The sequence below is a fragment of the Cnephaeus nilssonii genome (assembly GCF_951640355.1).
Source record: "Cnephaeus nilssonii genome assembly, chromosome: 21".
Classification (NCBI taxonomy): domain Eukaryota; kingdom Metazoa; phylum Chordata; class Mammalia; order Chiroptera; family Vespertilionidae; genus Cnephaeus; species Cnephaeus nilssonii.
Window position 1 is genome coordinate 11377248 of NC_137092.1, and position 24924 is coordinate 11402171.

The window sequence follows — 24924 nt, forward strand, 5'->3', positions numbered from 1 at the left end:
GTGGGCCTGTGACAGCTGAAACACTGCATCGTTTATGTATCTACTCCCCGCAGGCCGTACACTTCGTGAGAGAAAGATGTGTGTCTTTGTACCTTCAGTGCTGTGCCTGCAGACCGGGTGAAATGAGGCAGGCTATCTACACAGGTCTCCATAGAGCACTTGCTGCTCTGCAATAGGATTGCGAAGGCCCCATTCCTACAGAAACTTCTTCAAAGCTGCCTCTGGCTGGCTAGAGTCCCCAAAGCAACTTCCTAGCCTTTCTTCCCGTCCACAACGCCGCCCAGAGCCTCTCCCTCCAGGAAGCCAGTGCGCAGATTAGGTCTCCCAGGGAAACGCTGAAGTTCAGCCCCGCCCCGTCCCCGTCCCGCGTCCCCCGTCCCCACCTGCTCTGCAAAGACCTGACTGTCCAAGGCCGGGGCACAGCGACCCGCCCCCGAAGGCAAGAGCGCAGGCGCAGCAAGCAGGACAGCAGCGCACAGCCACTGGCTCTCCGAGCAGATGTCACTCAAGACAAGAAAGCTCCGCCCTCCTCAAGATGGCGCTGCGCTCAATGCGGAAGACGCGTGGGTGCTGGGGCTTCATCCGGGCACTTCATAAAACACCCGCAGCTGCTCCGGCTCCCCAGGTAACCAAAGCTGGCCCTTCTCCCGCTCGTCTCCCCTCCCTCCCTCCTTTTGCTTCTCTCTCTCTCTCCCCCGCATCCCCCGGCCCCCTTTTCCTCTGGAGAGTGCCCGGTCGCTACTCTTGTAAAAGTCGTCTCCCTTAAGACTGCCCTTCTACCTGGAGCGTGGTGACGTTGCAGGGATGCGTGGTGACGTAACGCGCCCCTGGTGGGAGGAGCGTACCGCCGCCTGCGCACTGGGACTGCCCACCTTCTGGTAGCATTTCGGTCTTCCGGTCCTTTCCCTGCTAGTGAGCCTGGGGCCCGGGAGGAGTTAGAGAAGGCCTGTTAGTGATTGGCAGGTTCACGTTGGTGCCGCGCTGCGCGGTACTTGAGCGAATGTCGGTGCATTTTCCAGTGTTTCCTCTCCTTTACCCCAAAGTAGGTCTGCCCAAGTGCGTGGTCCTGTCCTGGGCCCGGCAGCACTGCTGTGACCATTACTCTGTCGTGCTGAGAGCAGGACACGGCCTTCAGCCTGTGCGTCAGTATTTGGAATTTTACCCTGTGGCAAAAGAAAAAATAATAATAATGTGTGTGTGTGTGTGTGTGTGTGTGTGTGTGTGTGTGTGTGTCTCATTCATTCAGACATTTACTAAACGTCTTCCAAGTTTAAGCTCACTGGTAGGCACATGCCATACACCTCTTGGGAGCTACCTTCTGGGAAGTAGGAAGAAACTCCAGATTCTGTGATTATTGGGTGGTTTCCTGGCATCGGTGCACATTCGTTGTGGTATGGCATAGGCGTGAGGATGTGGTAGGGCAAGTGGGTGTTTTGGAAAGAGCACTAGCCTGGAAGTTAGGACACCAGAGGTCAAGGGATTTGTCAGCCACTTGCTAGTGGGGTGACATGACAAGTCACTCAATCTCGCAGGGTTTATTCTCTTTAGGAAAATGGGTGAATGAAGGATTGGACCGATTGCCACATTTATGTTCTTTCAAGCTTTGGGAAATCTATGGCTTCATGATTATGAATCCAAAGTACAGCAATGAGATTATGAAAACCAAGATTTAAGTTCAACTTGTTTTTCTAATCATCCCTTAAATCTCTTAATTTTCGGTACTTAAGTTTTCTTCCTTGATATGAGCCTAATAAGATAATTGTGAGGATGAAGGATACTACATCAGTAAGCTCATCATCAACACAATAGCTATTTAAACGTTACTTTAAATTTCAGGCAGCAATGTTAGGGAAGAATTGATTAAAAATTAGATAAATCCAGTACTCCCCTCTTGGAAACCCTAAGGCCTGATTCTGTAGAACCAGAATTGGTTGATTACTATATTTATAGCCAATAGTAGCCTGTTAAAAGCTATGGTATCAAAGGAACTAAGCCTTAGACCCCAACTTCCTCTCATTCCAAACAAGAGCTAAGAAGGTCATGAGAAATAGAGAATCAAAGAGAAAAGAAAAAGAAACTACAGCCCACTAACAAGTGCCCAGGGAAATTAAGGGGACTAACTCATTATAAATGCTAAAGAAGAAGTTCCTTAAACATCTATTGTTTCAGTGGCATTTACCAAATCGATTATCTTGGAGTTAATCAACTGTTAACCTAGATTGTTTCAAGATGTAGAATTTCCAGAACAGAACAGTGTTTCTAAACCTTTGATTTAGCTTTGATTAGAATAAGAATTAAACGTGAGAGTATCTTTTAAAATTATAAATCTACATATAATTTTCAGTCATTAAAAATGATGGTTTGAAGGACACTTTGAAAAAGACCAATTGAAAAAGATACAAAATTGCATTAGTGTAATTATAATATTATGTTTGTAAATAAATATTTATATAAATAAATGCACAGGAGAAAAAGAAAGACTGGAAGGAAACAACCATTCTTTTTTTTTGTTTGGCTAGGTTTTCCTAAGTAGTGGATTAAAAATTATTTAAGCCGAAACCGGTGTGGCTCAGTGGTTAGAATGTTGGCCCGTACACTGAAGGGTCTTCAGTTCAATTCCCGGTCAAGGGCACATGCATGGGTTGCAGGTTAGACCTCTGGCCCAGGACGAGGTGAGAATAGGAGGCAACCAATCAATGTCTGTGTGTGTCTCTCTCTCCATCCCTTCCTCTTTCCCTCCTTCCCTCCCACTCTCTAAAAATCAATGGGAAGAATATCCTTGGGTGAGGATTAACAAAACGAAAGTGATTTAAATTTTCTTCTTTAAGCTTTTCATATTTTTCATATGTTCTAAATTGAAGATATATCACTTTTAGACCCAGAATAAGATTTTAAAGTGTAAATCTCCGTATAAATGCATAGCCATTAATATCATCTGTGCTATTTTAGGTCTTAGAGAGATACTTGTCCCACAGTGCTGTTATTAAAATGGCCTTAGAAAAAGGACTACTAAAAATTTATGGCCACTTTTCCTGTGTGTATCTTCTTTTTCTCTTGAAAAGCTTCCTTTGAAGTCAAAGAGATTTTGTGAACAGATGCAGAAATATGTGAAGGAAGAATTGGATTCTTAAACCAGATGCATTAGACATTTTTATGATATCTCATAACCTTTGTAGAAAACAAAAATTATTTTTGCAAGAGAGTAGTATAATAGAAAGAAATGCATATTTATCATATGGATGATTCTATCTAAAACTAAGAAATAGCCAAGTTGCTTGTTAATAGTTTTGGCTGCACAATTACTCCCTGAGGTGAGAAGCAAAATTGGGGGAGCTACAGCTCCTTTGTTAGAAACTATGACTGATAAAAGTATTGTGATTCCTCGGCTGTTTTGTTTTCTTAAAAAAGCAAAATCTTGGGTAATAAACTTGGCACTGGGGACCTTTAATTATCTCAGAGGCAGGCTTTTGCGCCTCAAGGCTAGATGTAGACTCAAGTTTAAAATAAAAAGGAGGGGGGAAGCAGAAATAACAGAGTATCAAGCAATAGTCATTTTGAGATGCCTACAACTTATATGAAAGCGGTTTTATTTTGCCAGGTGTTGCCTGACAGAAAACTGTTGAAGTCTGACAGGATGGGAGTAGTCCCAGAGTCAGAATGGAGGTCTGACATGTTATGTTTAAATGCTGCTGGCATTAGGTAAATAAAAGCCTGTCATCATTAGTCAAACACAGACTCCATACTTTCTCAAACACTGACTTAGGATTTTATTGCGCAAAGAAGGCAATATTGATGGTTACTGGAGTTTTGCTTGAATATTTATAATTATTCAGTTGAAATATAGAATGGCCCCATTTTATCACACTTGAACAACACACTTTGCTATTAACTGTCCCAATCTGGGTTTGGCCCATACTGGATTAATATACTGTTCCTAATGGCCACTAAGTGTAGCCATTAGATGAAGGAATTATGCCTGCAAAAACAATAGACAATGTGTTAGGTTTTTTTAATCTTGTATTTCTTTCTTACAATAAGGCTTTTTTAAAATTGCTCTTTTTAAGTAAAATTATTTTAAAATAATTTTAGATTTGCAAAGTTGTAAAATTTGTACAGAGTATTCTTATATACCCCTCACCAAGGTTCTTCTTACATAACCACAATCCAATGATCAAAGCCAGGAAATTAACTTGGTGCAATGCTAGCAGGTTTTCTGTTAGCCTCTTCCTGGTCCAGGGTCAAATCCAGGATCCCATACACATTGCATTTAGTTGTCATGTCTCCTTCAATCTATGGCACTTCCGTAGTCTTTCACGACCATGGCACTTTTCAAGAGACTTGGTCAATTATTTTGTAGAACATCTCTCAATTTGTGTTTGATATTAGACTGGGTTATGGATTTTGGCAAGAATACCACAGAATCCCCGGTCAGTGTGGCTCAGTTGGTTGAGCATTGTCCCATGCTCCGAGAGGTTGCTAGTTTGATTTCCGGCTGTGGGTTCAACCCCTGCTAACAGCATGTGGGAGGCAGCTGATGGTTCTCTTTCTCATCGATGTTTCCCTGTTTCTCTTCCTCTCCCTTCCTCTCTCTCTCTAAAAGAATCGGTAAAAACATAGTTTTTTTTTATTAAAGTACACCACAGAAGAGGTATGGTTCATAACAAGGCTTTAAGGCAGGTATCGGCACCTTCTTTTAAATCATGAGGAAGTAGACTTTAGTTAAGTAACTTGCCTAATGTCACAAAGCGAATTAATTGGGGAGTTAGGATGGTAAAATTTACTAAATGGGATTTCGTTCCATATTTTGCAATTAGTATTTGTTATTGTAGGTCTGTGATCTAATGACATTAAACACTAGTGGTTCCAGTGACTTTATCCTTAGCTCCTTTCTGCCTTGTATTGTCCACCCAACATGCAACATGAGCTCATCAGCATGGAGCGCTATGAGGAGCTGCTTTAGCCATCCGGGAATTTTGCTGGATGATAACTGTGCCAGTTCGATCAGCCTCTCCATCTTTCTGTGCTTTTCTTAAATGGTAAATAAAGATATTGCGTGGGTCCACTCTAAAACTCCTTTTAAGCTCAGTCAGTCTAGGAGTTCGTTTGTTTAAAATGCTCTATAGCCCTAGCCGGTTTGGTTCAGTGGATAGAGCGTCAACCTGTGGACCGAAAGGTCCTGGGTTTGATCCCATCAAGGCACATGCCTGGGTTGCGGGCTCGATCCCCAGTAGGGGGCGTGCAGGAGGCAGCTGATCAATGATTCTCATCATTGATGTTTCTATCTCCCTCTCTGAAATCAATAAAAAAACATTTAAAATAAAATAAAGTGCTCTATAGGTTGGTTTTCCTTGTGAACTGACTTAGCTTATTAGAAGTAATATTTCACTTTAAAGAATATCTTTGAGTTAATGAAAACTCTTAGTATCTACAAAAATATCGAGGAGGAATAGTAGTAGATCAATGCTGAGGATTTATGCCAGCAACTATTAATGGCAGCTACAGCCAGGAAATGCAGAAGAAATTGAGGCCACTGACCCCAGATCCTTTCTCAGCATATCTGTTGCATGACTGCAGGTTATAGAAGAACTGTCTGCAGAGGCTTGCACAATTATATATTTATACATTCCTTAAGCCTACAAATATATGTATATACACACACATGTCCCTATGTCTTTCAGAAAAGGAACTAACAGTTAGCTAGTGCCTGCTATGTGCTAAAGCCTTGTACTATGTGCTATACATACTTTATATTATTTACTTCTCACAACAATCCTGTACATATTATTTTTTATATTTTTTTATTGATTTCAGAAAGGAAGGGAGAGAGAGAGAGATAGAAACATCAATGATGAGAGAGAATCACTGCCTCCTGCATGCCCCACCCTGGGGATCAAGGCTGAAACCTGGCCATGTCCCCTGACCGGGAACCGAACTGTGACCTCCTGGTTCATAGGTTGACACTCAACCACTGAGCCAAGCTGGCCGGGCTTACCCATTTTATAAAAAAGGAAACAAAGGCACTAACTAAGAAATTAGGTCACTTTCTCAAGTCACAGAGCCAGTAAATGGCCGAAGCAGGATTCAAACTCACCCTTGCCTATGCTTTTCCCATTTGCCCAGTAGCGGTGTGTTATCAGATGTAATATTATATGAACCCGGGTTAGATACATCAGATAAAAGCAGAGCTTTTCCGGTTGAAGGAGTAGCGGCAGCCCTGCTTGTTGACCTCTGCACCCCACCACGCCCCTCCCACCAGGGGCCTCTGGGGTGGTGCCACACAATCTTGGATTTTTTATGATGCATTCGAAAACTCCTTCAGCTTCTTTAAATATCCAAGTGAGTTTGTTGGCTCAGGACCACGTGTGATGGATGGGTTCGTTTTAAGGAGCTGCCCTGTAAATGAGTAGTTTGGGAATATTTACTTTGATATATATGTACTTTATCAGTGAAATACAACATATATTCTATTTATCTAAAGCTACACAAGTACTTCAGATAACAGCAGTCAATTTTCCTTCCTTCCTTCTTTCTCTCCAGACACAGCTTCCTTCTGCATAAGGTGCTGATCTTTGTGCACAAGATGATTTTATGGATTCATTTAGTCACTGCTATGATGAACCTGGCCTCTTGCCTCCTCATAAAGAACACTTACTCCAGGTCTGCTCTTGATTCCGTTCTACCACCACCACTTGGGGCTCAGGAATTTCTCTTCTGAAGACTGCAACCTGAGGCCCGAGGCTTCTGCCTGAATTTCCCCAGGAAGAATTTACTCCTTTCGGGTAAAGCTGCCCGGCCAGTGTGAGACACTAGATGCAGAGAGATAATTTATAGGCGCAGGGATGATCCATTGGCTCCAGCTTGACTTAATTTAACTCGGCTCAGGCATTCACAATTTGCTCTATATATCATTTCTGAGCAATACTCTATCTTTTATTCCCAGTTGGAGGCTTAACACTTTTTCTTCACTTCCCTGCGTACTGAGCGAAGCAAGGTCATATCTAGGTCTTCTCACTGTCCCTTCATCTGAGGTCTACTGGTCCTCCAGTTATTTGTCAGAATTCCCCTGGAGCTCTCTTTTTTCTTGGCCCACAGTCTTCCTTGCATCTCTCGAACCTACTCAGGTTGGCTAAGGGACTGCCTTTCTGATTGCCCCTCTGTCTCCTAAAAGCAGAGTCAAGCCACCCTGATTCTCACAACTTCCGCTTCACCATCCATTGCCCTCTAGGCCAGGACACTAAGCAGTGTGCAGGGATGCCAGTCTCCTTTTCATGCCTGTTCTGGTGTTCCAGCTGGGACTTACTACAGTGCCAGGCGACTCCACATGGATGGAGCCCTGAATCAATGACCTTGGTTATGTTTTCTTTTTTTAAATATGGTTTTTAATTGGTTTTTTAGAGGAAGAGAGAGGGAGAGAGATATAGAAACATCGATGAGAGAGAAACATCATCAATCAGCTGCCTCCTGCTTGCCCCATGCTGGGGATCCAACACGCAACCTGGGCTGGGAATCGAACCAGTGACTTCTGGTTCATGGGTCAATGCTCAACCACCGAGCCACACCACCCAGGCTGTGGTTTCTTAGCCCAGGTCCTTGAGATGATAGTTGTAGATTTTTCATGAAGGTATTTGAAAGCATAAAATAAAAGAACAAATCTGGCCTTGTAAAACATTTTCAAGTGGAATCTCCTATTATAATATTTAAAATGCTTCATGTTTGCTCATTAATCTTCATTACAAATACAAAATTTCACTATTTAGTCATCTAAAATTTTTACTCACTGATTAAATTTTCATTGTATTCCTATTTTTTTAAGCCAATTTTGTAAGATAGTGAATCTAAATAAGTAAATGTCAGTATTCCTTCAAGTTTTAGTTCAGGGGGTATTATTTTTTCATTTGTACTAAAATTAGTTGAATGTGTGATTTATTTGGGGGACCCGATTGCAATTGCAATTATTACTAAACATGATGATGGGAGAGGTGATAACTAGCACACATCTATTGGGTATTTACTATGTACCAAGCATGGTTTGAAGCACTTGACATACATTCACTCTTTTAATCCTCATAACCCAATGAGCTAGGAGCTAATATTAGTCCTGTTTTATAGGTGAGGCTACTGAGAGATTAAATAACTCACCCAAGGTCATATAGTTAGCAAGTGTTAGAGCCTCAGTATAAACCCAGATAGCCTGATTCCAAACTGTACACTAACTATAATAGGTAATAAAATGATATTAAATTCTGAAACAAATTATCTGTGATAATAAGCTGATGACTGCTTTGCACCTTTTAAATCTCTTCCATGAAAGCCACTTGTGTATCTTGCCATGGTGACACACAGAGCAGAAATTATAAATCATCCTTTGTTGTTGCTGTTCCTACAGTCTTGTTTGGCTCCATGAATTATGAGAAAGGAGCAAAGCTGTCTTGTAAATTTATCTCCATGTCTCTATTTGGCTACTGCCACTAGGATTACCCTGTGTAAAATAAGGGCTTTTAACACATGAGTCCCAAGGTGCATGTAGGAAGTTCTGTTTATACACATTCTATAGTGAAAAGGTCAACCTGTGCACAGCCCTGCAGGCAGAGGGGAGGTGGTGAGTGTTGAAGCTGATGGATGACCAGGGGACCACTATCTAGGGTCTAATTGGGATTTATGGCTAGAGTACTTTCTTCAAAAGCAGCAGAGGTGCAAAGTGGGAAGAGGAGAGAGATGAAAGTAATTAGTGTGGTGGGCCATTTTAGCAAGGGATAAGTTAAGAATTTTATTCCAAAGGATTCTGATTCCAAAGAGTTCTTAAAGGGATCTATAATTCACTGATTGAATTAAAGTGGATTATTACCAATTAGTACATTCATTAGGAATCTATTGAGGCTTTAAACTTAGCAATGTTACACAGTTTATTTTATACACCAAACAAAGGGCTCCTCATGAACTGTTCCTTATCGTCCCCATGGACTAGAGACTTTTGCATAGGCCCTTCTACTTTATATTCATTCAGCCCCATGCTTTCCTCGCTGTGTTACTTTAGGCCCCTTTTGGGAAGCAGGAGAATGTAATGGTGAAGGGAAATGGAGCTGTTGACTCAAATCCCCGAGTTGGATTCCTGTCCTCCCATGAGGAGAATGGTCTAGGCAGCCAGTTCATAAATTTGCTGGAAGAGAGGAGATCTCTTGGGCCGGGGGTAAGTGTGCAGGATAAAGGTGGAGTCCCAAGGGAGATATTAAGAACCAGACTATGTGGAGCCCTTGCCAGTTCTGGGGAGAGAGCCAGGTTGGCCCTCTGTGGATACATACTAGTTACCTGGCCATCTTGGTTGTGAAGGAAAATCCTTCTCTGCGGGCAACTTTGGCTTCTCCACTGGCTGGCACCTTCCCAGCCTCCCCCATGCCACCAAGCTGTGAAACCCAGTAACCTAGAGAAGCAAGTGACTAGAGGATAAGTGGTCCCAGGAACATTATACTTGTCATTTAAAGTTGACCGGCTCTTCACCAAGAGGAAGTGGATAAAACAGAAGGTGTGTGACTTTGGGGATCGGTTGGGCTTGGCTCCACCACATACGAACTGTGTGTTGCCAGGCAAGCTATTTGACCTCACCAAACCCCAGTGTTCTCCTCTATCAGGTATTAATAATAATACACTGTAGGAATTTTATGTGGATTCGAGATCCTGCCATGTACATAAAGTCCCTTGGCCAGTTGCTCAGTACCTACTGGGTCCTCCATGCCTGGCGATGATTATTTCTTTAATTATATGTAATTCTATTCAACGACCTTTCTCTCCTCCACCCTTATCAATCTTAATGATCCTTTGATTCCCCCCATAGCCACATTCTCCTGTCACTTCCACCCCCCAAAAAGTCAGTCTGACCAGATTAATCTCCCAAAAGCTGAGCTCTGATTCTTCAAGCCCCTTTGGGGGCTTCTCATAAAGTTTAGACTCCTTGTAGCCCCACATTCAAGACCTGTCACCGTCCAGATCCAAAACACTTTCTAGGCCATGGCTGTCTTCCATGGATCCTCTGCCCCGGCGTTCAGAGAATTGCCACGTTTGCTTGGAGCTGTTCCCTTTCACTTCTTCGTTAAAACCACTCTCCCTTCTTGGAAAGGCCATTCTTCCCATCCCTGTCGGTATCCCACCATTCTTTAAAAATGAGGCAAAACCCAAAAATCACTCATGTGTAGGTTCCAGAAAACTTCGTTCTGAAGCTGGAAATGATTGCTCCCATTTTGAAATTTTATAGGACTTTATACTTTTCTTATAGAAATCAACACATCCTTCCCTATATTCTGTCTCTGTTTATAGGTATTTGCTTAGGACAGATAGAGAACATGCTCTTTTTAAAATTTAGATCTTTCTGAACTCTCCAGCAGGAAACACTTTGTAATAAATACCTTGTTGCATAGGAACAGTCTTAAGCTGCCATTCAGCAGGCAGACCTCACCAGGAGTATGTACCTGCTCACCTCCAGTAGTGAAAGGTGGGCAGGAAGAACTCTTTTTCTTTTTTTTAAAATTTCTGTTTGTTTCTTAAGTATTTTTTTTTATTGATTTCAGAGTGGAAGGGAGAAGGAGAGAGAGATAGAAACATCAGTGATAAGAGAGAATCATTGATTGGCTGCCTCCTGCACGCCCCACAATGGGGATCGAGCCCACAACCTGGGCATGTGTCCTGACCGGGAATTGAACCATGACTTCCTGGTTCATAGGTCAATGTTCAACCACCGAGCCACACTGGCTGGGCAGAAAGAATTATTTCTGTTGCACCTTAGCTATGATAACTATTCATGTGAGAAAGGGAGGTATTATTTAAATCTTTGGCTTACTAATTCCTGTATCAGAAAGAGTTCAGTAAGTATTTATTGGGTTAATGAATTCAGTGAAAAATAAAACTGAGATAAGAGAAAGTACATCCCATTGGCATTTAGCATATTGTTGAATTTAAACCATACATTTTGTGTATATTTTAAGTATTTAATTACAGAAGATGCTCAGTGTTTGCTAGAGTTAACAAGTGATCTCATTATTGCCCCAAATATCTAGATGATTGGGAGATAATATTAATGATTTTCCAAGGAGGCTGTGAATTTCCAACTTGCTATAAATGACATTTTTCATTACTTTAGCCCCAATTTTATTTTTCATAGGTGTAGCTAATTATACTGGAGTTTTCTACCTCTGTATATTATACTAAAGCTTGTTGCCTCTGCATATAGAAAAAAGTATAGGGTTAAGGATTAAGACGAGACAATTTTATTTTGAGGACCATTTTGCCTCAAGAGACTGGTTCAATAAATGTACCGTATTATCTATACAACAACTGACATTGTAGTTTTTACTATTATAATCAAAAGTATGTTTTCTCCAACTCTTGAAGGAAATAAGTTCACTTATTGTATTAACTTTGCCATTTTTCTTAATTGTTTATTTTGGGTCCCTTTAAAGCAACCTGTCAAACCATGCCTAGTACCTTTGCTTTATAGATCTTGGTATGTTCTGCGTAGATACAGAAAAAGTCCTATGTCTCACTGCACTGTTACACTATGTAGACAATAAGGCCATTTGTAAGCTTCCAACCTAGTGCTATTGCATTTTTCTTTGCACCATGATAAGAATGAAATAGTGTGACTTAAGTGCAATTTATATGTACATTACAAAGAACTTACATTTTCTTCTTTTAAAGTGGCTGGTAGTTGGTAAGGAAATTTAAGTAGTTGGTAAGGAAAGTTTCATTGTTACACTTGCTTATCAGTTTATCATTAACATGTTTCATAAAACCTGAAATAAACCAAGCTTAATCATAGAACTGTCACAGAATGTCATCTCTGCTAGAAGAGGTTTGATTATAGCACCTTACTGATAAGTCTGTGACTACAGTGGCCAGACATCTTGCTAAATCAAGGACCAATTGTACTTATAAATCTTTTAAATGTCTTGGAAATTCCAACATTTCAGCATCCACATGACATTTCCCACATTGTTTTTCACATTCTAAAATGGACCAGAAATTCTTCAGCAGACCATGTGTCCTTAATTTTGATTGGGAATATATTAACATATCTATGACTCAAATAGAGACACAGCTATCCTCTCATCTTATTTTTCTGTCTAAATAGCAGACTTTTTGGTCAGGCTTGCATGACACCTGTCTTCTTGAAAGTCAAATGCCCATCTTTAGACTAACCACGTGGAGATAGGGCCATCCAGCTTCCATTTGGACCACATGTGAAAAGCGATGGGGAGAGAGAGGAATGTCTCTTCAAAGAGCAGTAGTAAAGCCATGACCACTGATGGGAGTACTATCAGCTGAATAACACTTAAATTTGTTTTTAATACAGAAAGATCATCAAGAAAAGCATGTAAAGTGGGAAAAATATTTTTTTAACCCACTGTAGGCTCAAACTGGGAGAGAGACCAGAGTTGAAGAATCCAAAAAGGAGACAGAGGTGGGAGATGATTCATACAGTGTGGATATAAGGGTTCTGAGGGCCTAGAGAATTTCAAAGAAAAAAAAGTGTGGAGTAAGATAGTGAGTATATAGTATGATAGAGACTAAAATTTATCCATTATAATTTATAATTTGTATATCATGAATGATATTAACAACAACTTAGAAAAGTTATGAGTGCAGGAGATTAATTATAGGGAGATGAAAGGTGAGGAAGTGAGGATTGCTCTTTCAAGAAGTCTGAATGAAAAGGAAGTGCCAGAGAGGGTGATGGGAGCTATAAAGAATGGCCTGACCAAGTGAATTTTTTGGAGGTAGGATCTTTTAGGATGGAAGAGACTTGAGCATGAGCATGATTATAGGAGCAAGTAAAGATGGGTAGGCTGCAGATACAGGAAAGATATGGAAAGCAATGGAAGAAATGCAATCCAGAGCAAACGATTGAACACTAGGAGAGATAGATCAACTCTGAGACTGGGAAAGAGAGGGAGAGGTGGCCGTGGGTCTAGATTAGTTTGCTGGGAAATCTAGGGACTCCAAAACCTGATGGATGTAATTGTCTCAGGGGGTTTAAGTCCCAAGGAGATGGAATAGGATAGTGCCGTGGTCGGCAAACTGCGGCTCTCGAGTCACATGCGGCTCTTTGGCCCCTTGAGTGTGGCTCTTCCACAAAATACCACGGCCTGGGTGAGTCTATTTTGAAGAAGTGGCGTTAGAAGAAGTTTAAGTTTAAAAAATTTGGCTCTCAAAAGAAATTTCAATCGTTGTACTGTTGACATTTGGCTCTGTTGACTAATGAGTTTGCCGACCACTGGGTTAGTGGTATAATGTATGAGTTCTAAAGTCAGACTCTCTGGGCTCAAATTCAAGTTATTCCACTTGATAACTAGATGTCCTTGGGCAAGTTACTGAACCTTTCTGTGCCTAGTTTTCTTCTTCTGTAAGATGAATTAAAAGTTAAAAGCTTGAGGCTCTGGCCAGTGTGGCTCAGTTGGTTGAGCGTTGTCCCATACATGAAAAGGTCAGAGTGCAGCAAACAGCTGACCACATCAATGTTTCTCTCTTTCTCTCCCTCTCCCTTCCTTTCTCTCTAGAATCAATAAAAACATTTTTTTTTAAAAGTTAAAAGCCAAACTGCCAGGGTTTAGAGCTAATAAACCCTACTACTTAAATCCCCGATTAGCATTATGTCCTGGGCAATTCACTTAACCTATAAAACGTATAAAGGAGGCATATTCTTTCCTTAAATATATTAATGTCCCTGTCTTATTTCTATTAAGCCTTATCCCAATAATAGCATCTATCTCAGAGGATTACTGTGAGGATTAAATGAGTTAATAAAGTGTGTTCACGCTATCAAGGTGTATAAGTGAAGAATGAGTTGTCTAAACCTACCTAGCTAGCAGGGGAGGGAACCAGGGCCTTAAGCTTGGGTTGGTTTTGCATTATGCTGCCCATTGTAGTAGTATGATATGAAATCAGATGGCTAATAGGAAAGTGGAAGTGAGGAAGTCAATTGTATAGAACTTTAGAAACAATTGTAAGAGTTGAAAAGTCACTGGATGGCTTTGTTTGGAAGAATGACATGATCTGTTATAGGTTTTAAAGCCTCACTCTGGCTGTTATGTGAAAAAAATAGAATAGAGGAGCAAGGAGACCAGTTAGGACCTAATACAAGATTCGAGTGAGAGATGATGGTGGCTTGGACTTGGATGAGTAGTGAAGATGGTTTCATGAGAAGTGGTCAGATTCTCAATATTTATTTTTTAAAGGATGTAGAACCAACAATATATTTTTTAAATTGATTAGATGTAGGATGAAAGATTGGAAAGAGTCAAGAATAATTCCCAGGTTTTTGACCAGAGCAACAGAAAGAATGAATTTGACAATGAGACGGTAACGAGTGAAAAGGGAATAAATAAAACTTTGAGGGGTGGAGATCAGGAGTTGAGTTTTAGATATGTGGAGTTTAGCTGCCTCATGAACATCTACATGGAGATGTCAGGGAGACAGTTAGATATAGACCAAGCTCAAGAGAAGGTCTACATAGAGATACAAATTTGTGAGTCCTCAGTATACACTGTGTCTAAAGCAGTGATGGGCAACCTTTTGAGCTTGGTGTGTCAAACTTCGCCAAAAAACAGCATAACTCGGGTAGTGTGTCACTTTGAGGAAAAAACATTATTTCACAAATGTTTCATCCTCAGGAGCAGCAAATGTTTCATCCTCAGCATGCGGCCGCCTCAGCGGTTCGCCATCACTGGTCTAAAGCTAAGTGTTTGGGTGTGATCATCTAGGCAGTATTTGTAGAAAGAGAAGAGAATAGATCCGAATACTGAGTCTATGAGCATTCCAACATTAAGAGATTGGGATGATGAGAAGAACCAGCTAAGATTGTAGTAGCCAGAGAGATGGAAGAAAAAGTAGAAGGTGACATCCTGGGAACCAAGTGAGGAAGATGTTTCTTAGATAAATTCACATGTATCTGTGCACACATGTAGACACACACACTATACATACATACACACATGCACGCGACATATCTCTATATATAAAAGCCTAATATGCAAATTGTCCCCTCGGGAGTTTGACCAGGAGACCAGGAGTTTGATCACTCTCTAGGATGTGCGCTGACCACCAGGGGGTGGTGCGGAACGAAGGAAGGCCCCGGCCAGCAGCTGGAAGGCCCTGATTGGCCCTGATCACTGGCCAGGCCTAGGGACCCTACCTGTGCACGAATTTCATGCACCGGGCCTCTAGTATATGAATAAAGAATTATCTTGAGTACCAACTACTTTTACTCATTGATTGTCAAAGTCTCCATTTGCAGGCAAATTTATTTGGGAAGCCCAATTATTAAATAAGATAGCTTGATAGGGATGTTCATTGGATCACCTCATTGGCCAATATAATCAAGTTATGATAACCCAAAGCTCTATCTCCATTATGGGACATACTCCTTGGGCTACGTATTGCTGGCCACTGTCACAGCACCATTTCCCTTGGTCAGCTCTTTAAACACATGGCCAAGGTTTTTCCAATAGAGCTGCTTTTTCTAAGCTTCCACCCATCCAGGGGGCATAGTCTTTCTTTAGATATGTTAATGTCCTCCATCTTGTTCCTATTAAGTCTTATGCTAAGTGTTCTTATACTTTGAGAGGGGAGGGGTGTCACTATTTCCTTTGATTAAAATGTGGACCTAGAAAAATATGTGCATAAATTCTCAAAACTTTGTTTACAATGTCATCAACCCAGGTTAAGAACTCCTACTTTAAATCACCTTATCTCCATTTTGCTGACTCACAGAGGTTAAACTTGTTCCCTTCTTTCAAATACTGAGCCCTCCTCCTCACGGTTGCCTCCTCTACAGCTTACTCATTACACAGCCCATCTTATGATCCACACAATAAGACTTTCATGTGAAATTGTTTTATAATGAGGTATTTCTGGTACTTCAATAAGCCTGGAGAGTGAGGTAGACCTTCCTACCTTGTTCCTTCCTGCACAAATGGCTTTATAGTGAAGTCCTAGTCTATGCTTATACAATAATAAAAATGTGTAAGACTCATGCTAGCCCATTCTGAATTTCAGCTTGTAGTGGGGGTATAAGAATCCTATATAATAAAGAGCTAATATGCTAATTAGACCGAACAGCAGAACAACCGTCCAGTCGACCTTCCAAACGAAGCTGGGGCTGTGAGGGCCAAGGCAGCCGGGGCATTGGGCCTCTAGTCTTACTATAAGATGTTGCTGCTAAAACATTTAGGAATATGTATATATTGGTGTGTGTGTATATATGTGTATATGTGTGTGTGTGTGTGTGCATGTGTGTGTATATATAATTATATATGTACATATATGTATATATGTGTATGTATATATATATATATATAATAATTATTATTATTATTAAAATTTTGGAGGAAATAGAGGAAGACTGAAAATATTTGCCTGAAGGGAGGAAAATGCTGTCGAGAATATTAAGAACAACACCCATCTGAACTTCACACAAAGTATCATTAGAGCCTTTCGTTCCCTTCTTAATTTAAAATGCATTAAAAACTGTAAAACTGTTTTAAAAAAATAAAAGAAAGTGTCATGAGAGTATCGGTGATTAGAACTGATCAGATATTTGGCTGTCCTTTTCAACCAGAAGATGGATTTGAACCAGATTACCACATCCATGGTTTAGTTTTGAAGAGGTGGGGGGGGGGGGGGGGGAGCCAATTATTTGTCTCTTTGTTCAAAGGCCTTTTTTTGTATTGTAGATCCCTGAAAAGCTGGTAGAGAAGCCAGCCTTTCACATCCATTAAGGTTAGCCCTGAAACTGTTGAATTTGATCTCTTCCATTTGCCATCTGGATACAGTAGAGAAAAAGCTATTCTGCATTGGGTTGCTGGACACCATCCAGAAAATAATATGTCAGGGGCATCAAAGGCTTGAGGCACTTGGTCCAGTCTGTCTAATGATCACAGGCAGGGTCTGCTCTCCAGTTTTGCAGTATATATGTATATATATCCCAGTAAAATAGATCACAAGGATTACTGCCAACTTGTCAAAGCTAGGATTCTTCCATCATAGACTTCAAAAAAAGACCAGGTTTTAATTGGGCCAGGCTTGCTGTCCAAAACTGAGGAAGCTCCGTCTCATTCCAGTCTACCTCTTACGGCGAGCACTTAATGTAAGGAGGATTTTAATTCCTAGATGGTTTCATCCCACACCCAAATGCCAAATTTAAAGTCTCCTTAAAATTGACCTCATTTAAAACTGTATTCCTTATCCTCTGGATAAGTGGGCCCAGTATCTGGCCAGCTAATGACCAGACTGGCAGCTTTCCAGGAATCTGACAACCATGTCTCATTATTCACACCAACTGGAGCCAATTGTGGCTGATTTTTTTCTTCTTTTTCTTCTGTTATTTTAAAATGTGGATAGGAAGCAAAAGCAAGCAATGGCATGTCGTTGGGTCTCCTCTGGGATCGGGGAGGAGCCTTGCATAATGAGACCTGTAATACCAGGGAGCATATGGCTGTGTTTTAAGGTAGCTGGAGGCCATCTCACTCTAAGCTCCGATAAAGCAGGCTTTGGCTGGGGTGTTTGCAGGATGTACTGAGGGATGAATTTATAGCTTCTGCAGTAGGTAAAAGTGTAGGACCGCTGCCATTTTATCTCTTGCACAGAGATGGGATGGCAGGAAGAGTTGCCAAGCCCTACCCATGAGCACAACGTTTCCTGGAGAACAGGAATTGGCCCCAAGCTGCACCCTAAATGCTAGGGGAACTCCCAGATCTCTCCTGCTGACCTAGGAAGCTGGAAAAGCCCCTGCTGGCTGCCTGCCAGCTCACTAAAGGGAGTGTTGTGGACAACAGCACTCTGGTTTTGTACTTTTTTCAGTGTATCCAGTAGAGCCAAAGTTATTTCTCATTCTGCTCCAAACTGGTGCCATTCAGAGACTTTACTCTCAAAATCTCCCTGTCCTTCTCTTCTCTCTTCAGATATCTTGGTATTGGGGAAAAACAAGTAGTTCTAGATTAAGAAAACCAACCAAGCCCTGGTTGGTGAGACTTGGTTGTTGGAGCATCGGCCAGCACACCGAAGGGTTGCGGGTTCAATCCCTGGCCCCTGGTCCGGGCGAGTGCAGGAGGCAACCAATCGATGTATCTTTCTCACATTGATGTTTCTCTCTCTCTCACACCCTCCCTCCCTCCCTTCCACTCTCTCTAAAAATTAATGGAAAAAATATCCTTGGGTGAGAATTAACAACAACAAAAAAAACAAAAACAAAAAAGAAAAGAAAAAATCTCCAAACATAAATCAAGCAAAGCAATGTTGATGATTCTTAGCAGCATTATCCCTGCTAAGCTTTGTGCACATACAGCAGGTCCTTGAATAATGTCATTTTGTTCCACATCATTCCGTTATAACATTGTCTTGCTTATGTCAGTTAGCCTATGGTAAAGTTGGTTTTGTTTTATGTCATTTCACTTCAAGTTGCAGACCCTATTGACAACTTTAAGTGAAGACTTACGGTACATGTAACATTTTTTTAAAAAGATTTTTAAAATTGATTTTCAGAGAGAGAGGAAGGGAGAGGGAGAGGAACATCAATGTGAGAGCAAAACTTCAACGGGCTGCCTCCTGCACGCCCCCTCATCTGAATAGTCCGTTAACTTTGAGATAGTTCAGATCTTTCTGAAGGGCTAGCATGGTGTGTTCGAGAGGCTTGGGAACCTGTATCAGATATGAAAACTGAATGTCAAGATCCCAGATTTAATAGCATGTGCCTTTAGTTCAGTAAAAGCCTTTGAAGGGAAGGGGGGACAGGGATAGACATGTTTGAAAAGCAAAGGAAAAATACTTATTTTTCTATGAGAATAAAAAGGAACCTGGTGATGAAACTCTCATTCATTTAGTAATTATATATGGAGCAACCGTGATCTACAGAGGACATTCTTTAAGATGAAGCTAGTCAAATGTGACTTGTTCACTGGGAAAATGTATTCATAAAATACAGCATGGTCTTGTTATGATTTTAAATCAGTGAACTAATGTTGCAAATGGGTTATTTCCTAACAAAGGGAAGTTAAAATGATCCAGATACTAAAACATACATTTCTTCTCAACTTTCCAGTCAACATTAGGAGTTTGCCATTGCTTCATTACTGGGGACACCAGTAAGACCAAAGCCTTTTTCTCCACGTTGCTTTTGGTTTTAGGAACCGCCACAGTGGAAGCCTTGACCCCTTGAACCATAGCAGCAGCAGGTAAGTGAAGGAGGAACTAGATTTCAAAATATTTTGTTTTAAGAGGTTATTTGTCGTGTTGAAGTCGTCACCCGACATCTGATGTTGATTGTGAGATTCTTATTTTACCCTTCTTAAAGATTCAGATTAAAAAGACGTTAACCCATTTCCGCTAGGTTTTCCCATAAACCTCATTTCTTAACTCAGAACATCCTGGTCCTGCAGCGAGCGCTCTGCTGTGTTTCTGCCCCTGCTGGACCAGGGGTGCGCCTGGTCCCCAGCGGGGTGCATGCGATGCTTGTCCTCCAGAAAAGAGGAAATGACCCTGTATTGTAGGTTAGACACACTCTCCCCAAGGGCAGAGCTGACTTGATACTATGAGCTCCTCTGTACTTGTGAATGCCTCTTTAACAGCATATTATTAAAATGAAGTGTCAGGAAATCATCACATAACATTCACTCTGAACCTTAATGTACGATTGATTGCATTCTACAGAGAGAGTTGAGCCACTGTTTAAGGGGTTCGTAAAAATATTTTTCAGGACGTTTTATTCCAGGAGCATTTTAGTATAGATTCAACTAAAGTTACAGTACATTAAGAATTGGGAAAAGCATTCTGAGTGTTATAGATATCGATGACTAAAAAATAACTAGCATTTGCACGGGTAACCTGGGAAGGGATCTTTTGAAAATGCCCTGCTAGTCTTGGTAAATGTCCTTTCTTATTCTCCTCTCCCCTGGGGCTGCTGAGTGTCAAGGAACTTAAGACTGATTCCCAGCTCCTGCGTTCTCTAAGCCACATATAGTTAGTATTCATTTCTACTGCCTTCATCTATGTATATTGAACCTTCACCTTGTTGATATTAGGAATAAAAACATGGTTCTTACCCTTGAAGATTTCACTGGCTGCTGACGGTGGTAGTCTTGTAGGGAAAGTGAATTACAGAACAACTCCGTGCTATAAAGGAGGGAGGACAAAGCATTGTAGGTCTTGTGGGAGGAAGACCTCACAAATGTGGTAACCTCTGAACTGGTTCTTAAGGGATAATTGACATTTGTCAAGTGGAGAAAGGCAACTAGGCAGAGAGAACTGAATGTACAAAGGGCTGGAGCTGAAAAAGAGTACAATTCTTCAGGGAACTAAGACGAGTATATAGCTAATTCATGGAGTGGGGCGGGGGAAGAAAAGGGCTGAAAAGGTAGACTTGGGCCTAGTTAACTCAGCAGTGCTGGTGGGGTAGGAACCAGCAAAAAGGTAAAATTGTCAGGAACATGGGAGAACTTGTAAAATACTTGTTACATAAATCATCTGAACGGGCTTTGGGCTATTCCCTTCTGCAACAGAGCTTTAAAAAAATTCTCATCAAGCCCTCACCGGTTTGGCTCAGTGGATAGAGTGTTGGCCTGCGGACTGAAGGGTCCCAGGTTCGATTCTGGTCGGGGGCATGTGCCTTGGTTGCAGGCACATCCCCAGTGGGGGGTGTGCAGGAGGCGGCTGATCGATGTTTCTCTCTCATCGATGTTTCTGGCTCTCTCTTCCTCTCCCTTCCTCTCTGTAAAAAAAAAAAAATCAATAAAATATTTTTTAAAAAATTCTCATCAAGATGGAAAATAAAGAAAGTCACTCACTCTTTTTGCTGTTTGGTGGCTCAGATTCAAGCATTTGCTATCACTTTCTCAATAACTATGATTATTTGATAGTAAGATCAAAATAAAAATCAATATTATTTTTCACAAAAATGTCAAAGAGTTATTGCTTTTGACAACTAGTGGTGTCACTTGTAGTACCAAGTATTTTATGATTAATAATTGTTCAATAATAAGTAGATGAAAAATAATATATTTTCAACAATTGGAATGAAATTGTTGAAAATGAGAGCAATATTCTATTATTTATTTTAAAATTTTTCTAAATTATTTTACCTACTAAATTATTTTACTAATTATTTTACCTATTAGAGCACTAATTATTTTATCTACTGAAATTTATTCACGGAAGAGAATTATGTACAATGTAAACATTTCCAATTGGAGAGCGAGTGGTCTGAAAAACTCGGAAGTAAATTGCATTTGAAATCATTATACTTTCAGTGTGAGTGCTGATTTTGTGGTGATGCTGTTGAAAAATTATCATTTTTCACTCAAAGCATATTTACAAAAATAGAATATACCCATATAAACTATATAATATATAAAAGCAAAATCAGAGTTGAAAGCTAATTGGAAAACAGCATTAACCCCAAAGGGGACATGATAAATACTCATTGGCAAATAAAGGAAATTTTTTGGAGTTATTGGAAATCAAACTAAAATTAAAAGAGGATCATTATTATGGTTTATACATTCACAACTTTATTAGTATAGGAATGCATAAATTCCAATGAAATCATTGGAATTAGAGGAATGAAACTATAATGCTACATTACCTTCCTGATAAAATAATTATTTCTTCAGCTTGAACAACACATGATGAGGCAACTTAATACCAGAATGAGAAAAAAGTCACCAATTTGTGTAAACAATCAGCAAAGGGAAGGCTCTTGTAATTAAAGAAATATTCTTGAATTTTAGTAGGCACAATGAGACAACTGACTGAAGACTGTTGAGTTATTTTATACACTCAGATATACACATACGATGTCACCATTAAATAGGAGTAGAAAATTGAACGTGATGGTGAAGTTTTACAGTAAGAGCTAAGCACTCGATTGTGGGAAGTTCTAAGGTTTATTGGTAAGTGTGAGGAATTGGAAATTCTGAAATGCCTCCAATACTGATACTTGTTTGACAACAGTCTCTGCATCCACGTAGTACACTTCCAGAACTGTGGAAGAGGCCCAGAGATGCGACACGCAGGAAGCTACGTGGCATGTCAAAATGTGTGGGACTCTTTGTTCCCTACCGTTGTGGCCTATCATCGAGAGCTCCCAGAGATTATTCAGATAATCTTCCCAACATAAAAAGGGATATGAATTCATGATCAGCTGATGCTGCTTCCCAAATGTGAATTTTTCTCATTTTCTCCTTAAGTTTATTTATTTCATACAAAGCATTATAAGAAACCTTTCTAAGGAGCTTCAAAAAAAAAATCACAGACATGATTAGACTTATTTTTGATAGGGTATTAAGTTTGAAGAGCTGCTGGTGGGACTTCCAAATGGATATGCCCAATAGATACTTGATAGTAAGTACCAGAAATAATATTTGGTGTTAAAATTCATCTTTTCTCAAAGAGAAATTATTGTTTTAATGTATACACTATGTAGCTACGGTAGAACATGAAAAATGGATGATATTATCTCCCAGCTCAAAACACCAAGAGTGTTGTTAGCAGGGAAATCTTCGTGAAAGTGTCCTCTCAGGCTCTCTTTACATTGAGTTGAGTATGTGAATAACTACCTTACCTGGAAGCAGGTAGAGGAGGGGAATTCACTCATTATGATTTGTACCCACCCGATCATAAGTGCATTTACTTCCTTACAAGCTCCCCTCCCACCCTCACCCTTTGCTGGGCGCATTCCTCCAAATACACCCCTGCCTCGCTCAAGCCACGGGGTACTCCGTTCCAGCCGGCTGTTTGTGGGAACTGCCTTTGTGGAAGTCATTAAAGACGGAAAGGCCTGTGAATTCCCTGGCCGGAGCGCTGCCTGCTTTCTGTGCCATTTCAGTCTCATTAATCAGCGTTGCCGCAAGGTAGACACTGCGCTGTGTGTTTCACTGTCCCCGGCACAGCAGCGCCCGCGTCTCCGCCCCCGGGCCGGTGCACTGGGGAAAAGGAGAGAGGGAAACCATCCATCTTCCCGGTTGCACATGTCAGCGGTGATTCCTTCCCCCTTCCGTTGGCTGTCTCCCTCACCACCTGTGTTTAGAATTAGCACGGAAGCTGCTGCCCAGATGAATAAGAACCACTGTCCCTGTCACCTGCCCTGGTGCCGACCACCACTTCTACGTGAAAACAAGACCTACACAGGGCAGTTATCTTTGTTGTGGGGGGGGGGGGGGGGAGACAGAGAGAGAGAGAGAGAGAGAGAGAGAGAGAGAGAGAGAGCACGAACCACCCGTCTCCTTAGAAGTTCATGATAATGTAAAATTAAAGCAGATTTGAGGTCACGCTTTCTAGAAGGGTAGCATCATTTATTGGATCAGAGGGGGTAAAAGCAAACAAGGCTTTGCTTATATCCTCCTAGTCTCCCTCTGCAGTATAGACAGCTGAAGCTGATCTGTGTAGGTTCAAGTCCTAACTCCACTATTTCCTTTGCTGTGCAAAAACTTTTTAGTTTGATGTAGTCCCAACTGTTTATTTTTTTTCTTTTGTTTCTAACGAAGTGGAGACAGACTCATGGATACAGAGAACAGACTCACAGCTGTCAGGGGAGGGGGTCGGGGGCTAGGTGAGAAGGATGAAGGGACTAAGCAAAGAAAGACTCATGTATACAGACAGACAACAGTATGGTGATTGCCAGAGAGAAGGGGTGTGGGGCGGGGGGAGGGGGGGAGATAGAAGAAGGTAAGGAGGGATAAATGGTGATGGAAGGAGACTTGTCTTGGGGTGATAAACTCACAATACAATATACAGATGATGTGTGGTAGAATTGTATACCTGAAACCTATATAATTTTATTAACCAATGCCACCCCAATAAATTCAAGTTATACATATATACAATGATATATATGTGACACTTAAATTTTTTACCTTCATAAATGGCCAGCTAATTTATGGGTTGTTCACTGCATGCCAGACACCAAGCACTTCACACTAATAATCTCATTCCAGCCACCCTGTGAGGTGGGTATACTACTATCCCCGTGTTGTGGATGCTCAAGGCCATATAAGTAATAGAGACAGAACTTCAACCCAGGCAACCTGGAGCTAGAACTTGCTTCTTAACCATGGTTAATAACCACACAAATTATCCTTACCATATTTTACTGCTTGCCTTTGCCATTTTTGTAACTTAGTCTAAAGTTGAGTTAATTCGAGCTGACAGTGGGTCTGAACTGATGTGAATGTTGAAAACAACCCTGGGGATTGTATCCGGCTACAGGGTTGGATGATGAGAAAGGAGCCATGGGTTGCTGGAAAATGAGACTTCTTTCTCCTAGTAGTGGTCAAGACAGCCAAGAGAGTCAAGTCATATTCTCTCTCTCTCTCTCTCTCTCTCTCTCTCTCTCTCTCTCTCTCTCTCTCTCTCTCTCTCTCTCTCAACTATCTTTATGCCATGAAAATAACTTTAGAAATGTTTTCTCCTCTGGACTGTACCTTGTAACAAATTCTCCTCAGAGGTTCAGAACACTGGACATGGTCATGGAGTTACTTCCCACGTGTGTATGAGACTTTTTGGCATCTCTTTTAGCCAAGACCTCCTGTTGTTAGTCCAGGTTTTGGTCATCTGATTGCGCTAACATGAGACTCACAGCTGCTGGAGTGTTGAATTCAGACTCTCTGATAGGGATCAGAGGGCTTTAGAGGATATATTTGCAGAGATGCTTGTTTTCTATCCATTACAATTCTGAGGTCAAAACCTTCTTAGTGGGATTATTTTCTTGGTGAAGTTCGGGCTGTATAGGCATCCCGAATCCCTGAGCCGTAAGGACTCAGGTAAGTTCACCGACCCACGGAAGGTGGTGCGCTTACCTGTCACAGGTTCCTTTTCTCCCCAATTTGGAGGCTATAAGCACACCCTCAAATCTGCTGCCGTGCTGCTGAATGGGACATCAGAGCCGCCTGA

At 41.1% G+C, this 24924-nt stretch overlaps 1 protein-coding gene across 1 annotated transcript in view; it reads left to right on the forward strand.

Moving 5' to 3' along the window:
- Positions 1 to 515: 515 nt before the first annotated feature.
- Positions 516 to 24924, forward strand: part of WARS2 (tryptophanyl tRNA synthetase 2, mitochondrial) — a 66378-nt gene continuing 41969 nt past the window's right edge. The window contains exon 1 of the mRNA XM_079761905.1: positions 516 to 625. Within this exon, the coding sequence (XP_079618031.1) occupies positions 536 to 625 (90 nt within the window). The 5' untranslated portion in view covers positions 516 to 535. The remainder of the gene's footprint in view (positions 626 to 24924) is intronic.